The sequence below is a fragment of the Salvia hispanica genome, chromosome 6, assembly GCF_023119035.1.
Source record: "Salvia hispanica cultivar TCC Black 2014 chromosome 6, UniMelb_Shisp_WGS_1.0, whole genome shotgun sequence".
NCBI lineage: Eukaryota > Viridiplantae > Streptophyta > Magnoliopsida > Lamiales > Lamiaceae > Salvia > Salvia hispanica.
This window is the reverse complement of record NC_062970.1, coordinates 11476502-11482647: the sequence shown is the minus strand read 5'-3', so window position 1 is coordinate 11482647 and position 6146 is coordinate 11476502. Positions and strand designations below refer to the sequence as shown.

At 37.5% G+C, this 6146-nt stretch overlaps 1 protein-coding gene across 1 annotated transcript; it reads right to left on the bottom strand.

The window, feature by feature from the left end:
- Positions 1-3788: 3788 nt before the first annotated feature.
- LOC125194147 (probable inactive receptor kinase At5g58300) lies at positions 3789-6146 on the bottom strand. The gene is made up of 2 exons (XM_048092201.1): positions 4531-6146; positions 3789-4461 (listed from the first exon to the last, which is right to left on the bottom strand). The coding sequence occupies exons 1-2, from the start codon at positions 5897-5899 to the stop codon at positions 3860-3862; spliced, it is 1971 nt and encodes a 656-aa protein (XP_047948158.1). The 5' UTR covers positions 5900-6146; the 3' UTR covers positions 3789-3859.

Genomic DNA, 6146 nt, shown 5'->3' with positions numbered 1-6146 from the left:
AGGAACTATTGAAGGAATAGTACTCTCCATATAAAAATATAAATAACTGAGATAGTACTAGACAAAAGATTAGGAATAGTGAGATCATATTATTTTTTGGTGTTTATTGAGTTGTAATATAAATTGTAAATTAATTGATGGATATGAGTAATAAGTTAAAGATAATTTTTTATAAATGGATATTACACATATTTTATGTGAAGGAGGGAGTATTAGATTTAGATGGGCCTTCACTAATTACATGAATTATTTACCATTAGATTATGAATTATTTACCATTAGATTAAGATGGGGCTTAACCAATTAAATGAATTATTTACCGTTGAGACTTCACTGATTACATCAATGATTTACCCTTGTGATTAAATCTACACTACAAGTCTACAACCCTTTCTTTTTGACTAACTTCCCTCTCCCTTTACAGTTCAGTATTCAACGTGTTGCGTTAACGACTCCATAACATTTATTTCATGTGTTCTTCTAAATCAGAAACATTTACTTTTAGTATAAGAATTTATATTATGTTATGAATTAAATAAAGATAAGATAAAATATAAAAAAAATAGAGATGATATTGTTTCCATTTTAGAAAATACTATATCATTTTTAATTGGACCATTCAAAAAGAATACATGTTATTTTTAATGGGACAAAGAGAGTAGTACTATATTCATTCATGAGAAATAGTCTTGTTTTAATATTTTGGACCGTCCACCAAAAAATTTTCTTATCTAATTATAATAAGTTTTTCTTTTTACTGTGGTAGTCTAAGTTTTCACTAACAATACTTGAACAATTTTGTTTTTCTCATCTCTCTTAATTTATCATTTTTTATATATTTATTAAATATGTGTCGTCCACTGTGAAGACTATTCTTTGTGGACGGATATAATATATTTGTATTTGACATAGATGGATGCTCGTGTTAATATTTTTGGTGATGTTGTATACTTTAACACGATCAGCAAATAGGTACAATATTGATATATCGACCAACATAATTGTTATTTTCTTTGATTACGTTGACACAAAAGTATTTAATAAAAAGTATTGGAGTACTATATAAAGTATTATATTGATATAGTTAAGATACATTGATAGTAGAGTATTATATTTGCACGCTTTTGAAGTCTTCATCGATAAAACACTCAATATCAATATCAATGCACATCATAGTATATATTGATATGACATGTAGCATATAATATCAACACAATTACAACATCAATATCCACAAAAAATCTATATGTCATATGAATAATATTGATACATTTAAAAAATAACATCAACACAATTCAAGAACAATATAAATACAACTACTGCAATCCAATTAGGGTGCATTGCGCTGATTTCAATTTCAGGCATTATATTGTATATTATCAAAATTATATACTGATTTGAATGTATGCAATAATCATAGACCGATGTTGCAACTTAAACATCCAAAATAGCATACACGTCACTATTAATATCAATATAGTATTCCACTAATATAAACACATTTACGTAAACCATATCAATACAATTCAAGATGGTAAACCAACGACACACCATTTCATAATCAAATACCAATATTTCGACTTATTCTAGCAATTACATGAACTTACAATTTCTAAACCAATTTCATCTTGAAAACTCAGAACAAGACAACAAAAATCGAGTAAACCAAAAAAAATCGCAACATGCACTTATACTGCATTCAAAGGAATATGTTGGCAATCGAAACTAAAAGAATATTCTCTCCGTCTCATAGAAATAGGTCATATTTCCTTTTTCGTCCGTCCCATAGAAATAGTCTATATCCATTTATAGAAACATTTTTCTCCTTCTTTTTCCTTTGTCATTTTATGGGCCCTACAATCCACTACACAATTTCAACTATTTTTTCTCATTTTCTCTTACTTTACCAATAACACATTAAAACCCGTGCCAACCCCAAATGGCTTATTTCTATGGGACGGAGGGAGTATAATATAACTATCTCACATCGGTGTATAAAGAGAACTGAAATCACTATATAAGTATGATGGACCTCTCTTTCTATCACCAATTGGTTTTAGAATGGAACCCATGAGTTTCTATCATTGTATTAGAGCGGGTACCCGACTATTGGTCAAATTGAACTGATCCAACAGTATATCTGGGCTAAAACCGAAAAAATGACTACCTAACAGTATATCTGGACTTAAAAATTTGGGCTGCGACCCAACTGATCGGGAAAAAATTAGGCTAGCAGTCCAGTCGATCAGAAAAAAGTCCAACCCCTCCAAGGTTCACCTTGAAGGGTTTGAGGGATGATGTTGGCAATTGAAACTAAAAGAATATAATACAACTATCTCACATCGGTGTACAAAACCTTGAACATAAAGAATAGACGTAATCAACAAATAATTCAATATGACGAGTAGAATTTTGGGCCTCGTTGAACATAAACATCACACTTTCATCAGTATAAATCCCGCATTAACATTATTCATCGGTGTAAATCCCAGTACATATGTAACTCATAATCGAAGCAAATACTTGATGTTGTCTCCATGATATTTCAATGGCGTGTTGATTCATATCTATTCAAATCGTAGCACATATCATTGCAACTATTCAGAATATGAAACGCACGAATTCAATACGATGGAGCCTCTCGCACGAGGTGGATCATAACTAATATCCAATTGAGGAAGTTGAACTATTCTACCATCTCAATACAAAGTCACAAATGCTTGCATGATTTCTGCATAAAAAAATATAGGGACAATTGAGGACAACAATTGTGGACAATTTTTTTCCCTATAAACCCTAATTTAGTAAATTAGGGACAATTATATTATAAACCCTAATTTATGCAGTAAACATGAATAAGAGATAAATGTTGCAAGATTGAAGAAAACTTACCGGAACCGAAATCGCCTGGGAATCATGCTGCTTCCTTTTCTTTTCACGCAAAAGTGAACATTCTGCTTTTGGAATGCGAGTTTTGTTTAAGATAGAGACGTATGGGCTCATGCGTCGTTAGTAAATGCATGAGCCTCATGCATCGTTTAATAAAAATAAATAAAAATGCAGAAATGCATGCCGTCAGCTAAAACGCATGACCCTCATGCATTTCATTAAAAGACGACGCACGAGGGACATGCGTCGCTCACAAACTGGGAATCTAAAAAAATGCAATACACTTATGGAATTCCATTGCCATCATCCTAGAACAAAAATAGAAAAAATCTCATCTCTGCATAACAAGGTAATTGAATTTTTTCACTGAAATTAGATTTCTTTAATATTGTAGATGCATTCAGTTTCAAACTTCTTTTATTTAGTCAATGAACTCAGAAGCGTAGTAGTATCAGTATGTGTACGTGTTTGCTTATAGTTATACAAGCTAGGTTAAAGCAGTTAAAGCAGAAACTGGTGAAAGTTGGAAAAGGAAAAAAGATGCATTGATCCAGAAAGAGGTAATCTTGTACCATTATGCAATCTATGGATTTTGGTAATTTCTTAAAATTTATTGTATTCTCCATCTCTTTCATCATGTGTGATTTTTATAGTTCTATACTTTTTAGTTTTTACAGTACAGTTGTGAACAGAAAATTCAACAATTACAAAGGGAAATGAATTGTCAATTGCTGAAAGATGTAAATGTTGCATTGTCAGATTTTTCTAACAACCTGTTTATACAACCATAGCAGTTTTCTAGGGAGAGCTAGTCATTTATAGAATTTTAAAATGCACTACTAATGCCATCTTCTTTTCTACTTGTAGATTAACAATATAGATTGATATAGAAACCAAAATGTGAAAGGATGGTTGCTGTGTTGTTGCATTAATTGAATGACTACATGAGTGAACAAATAAGCAAGAATGATTACAACAACATGGGACTATTGCTGGACGACGGCTGGTTCCCGGAATCCGATAGCTCCTCGATCATCCTGACTACTTCATGCATCGCAGGTCTCATCTCCGGCACCTTCGCTACACAGGCCATTGCAATCTCAAGCATCTTCATCATTTCCTCTTCAACACTCTGATATCTGACCAGTTCACCATCGAAAACCTCAGCCGTCCATTCCTCTCTCACGACGGATTGGACCCACCGTGGCAGATCCATGACATCCTCTTGCCCTGGTGTCTGAATGGGTGACTTGCCTGTGAGCAATTCAAGAAGCAGGACACCGAAGCTGTAGACATCGCATTTTTGAGTATATCTCGTTGTCTCGATGAGCTCTGGCGCTCGGTAACCAGCACCTCTGGATGGAGTGGTAGGGACTCCCATCAGAGGTGTGAGCCCAAAATCTGCAACACAAGCATTGGTGTCTTGGCTGAGAAGGATGTTTGAGGACTTGATGTTTCCATGAGTGAGTCTGTTTCCACTTGCTGAATGAATGTGTGCTATCCCTTTGGATGCTCCTAAGCAAATCTTGACTCTACTTTCCCAATCAAGAATCCTTCCATTTTCTCTGTTGCCTACAAAGATAACACCACTGTGTCAAATTGAGCTTATATTAAGTGTTTGTTGCAACATTATGCACGTACCATGGAGTCGTGTGTAGAGGCTGCCAGCGGGTACATGGTCATATACTAGAAGCTTCTCGTCTTTGGAATGGTAGTAAGCACGGAGGGGAACAACGTTGGGGTGGGGTTGCAGCTTGCCAATGGCCTTCATCTGCTGCTCGAACTCTCTCTTCCCGGAGATCACTTCTCTGAGGCGCTTGACCACCACCGTCGTTCCTTCTTCCAAGACTGCTGTGTAGGTTGTTCCGTATGTTCCTTTTCCCAGCACCTCGGCTGAGGCTCGCAGCAAGTCCTCGAGATTGAAGCTGTATGAACTGCCTTGGAAGAATATCAGTTGGTTCTTCTCTGCCTCTTGCACTCCACTCCCAAACTCCTCCTTATGCGTCTCGTTTCTCCTCCCTACAGCCGCATTCCCTTTGCCTCCTGCTGCTGCTGCTCGTCTCCGCTTCAAACAGAAAACTAACAATGCCGAGGCTGCAACTGCTGCCACCGCTGCTCCACCTACTCCCAGAGCAACTATACTTGATGTGCCTAAACTTTTGCTCGACTTTTTTGTTTGAGGAAGTGTTGGAGAAAATGGGGACTGTGAAGAAGGAGGCGGCGGGAAGAGATCTCGAGATGGTGGAGAAAAAGGTGGAGACAAAGGTGAAGGCAAAGGCGAAGGCGAAGGAGAAGGAGGTGGTGATGCTACATGGCACTTCTGCAGTGGCTTCCCACACAACATAGAGTTGCCAGTGAATGAAGAAGCAGGGAAGCTCTGGAGGTGAGATGGGACAGAGCCATTGAGGTTGTTATTGCTGAAATTCAATTGCACAAGGTCAGGAAGGTTGAGGTCAGGGATGAAGCCAGAGAGAGAGTTGTTTTGGAGGAATAAAGCAGTGAGATGTGTGAGATTTTGGACTGTTTGAGGGATGTTGCCTGTCAATGAGTTGAAGGATAAATCAATGACATTGAGGAGAGGAGACTGAAAGGAAGGGATGGCGCCCGAGAATCTGTTGTGTTGGAGATTGATATAGCGTAGGGAATCGAGAGAGAGGAGGTCGGACGGAAGGGTGCCATTGAGGTAGTTTGATCTGAGGCTGAGAGTGGTGAGGGCGTCCAGCCTTGCCAAGGTGTTGTCCGGGAGAGGGCCGAGGAGGCCGTAGGCGGGTAGGCGGAGGGCCACGACCCGAGCAGGACCACGCGAAGAGCAAGTGACTCCCGCCCAAGAGGTGCAAATCAAGGAATTGTTTATCCAGTTGAATCTCCTGGCATGAGGCATGGCTAACGCGAAATCAAGAAGGGCGTCGCGGTCTGAGTTGAGGTCAGCCGTCATCGTAGTCGCCATGTAGAAGAAGATGAAGAAGAAGAAGAAGCAACATGTTGAGAATGAGGAATGAAGCTTCATCATGGTTGATTGGAAATTAAGTTACATTTGGTTTCAACAAGATATGAATTATAGGAATCAATCAAACTCAACTACATAACCACTTTTTGAAGCTTTAAAGTAGTCATGAAATGGGAAGAGAATTCCTCTCTAACACAACGGCATTATTATTATTATTCTACTTTTGTAGATTCCCTTCCTTTTCTTGTAGGCGTTGATAAAGAAGAAGAAGAAGATAGATGAAAGTTGAGTAGAATTTTTGAATGTTGGT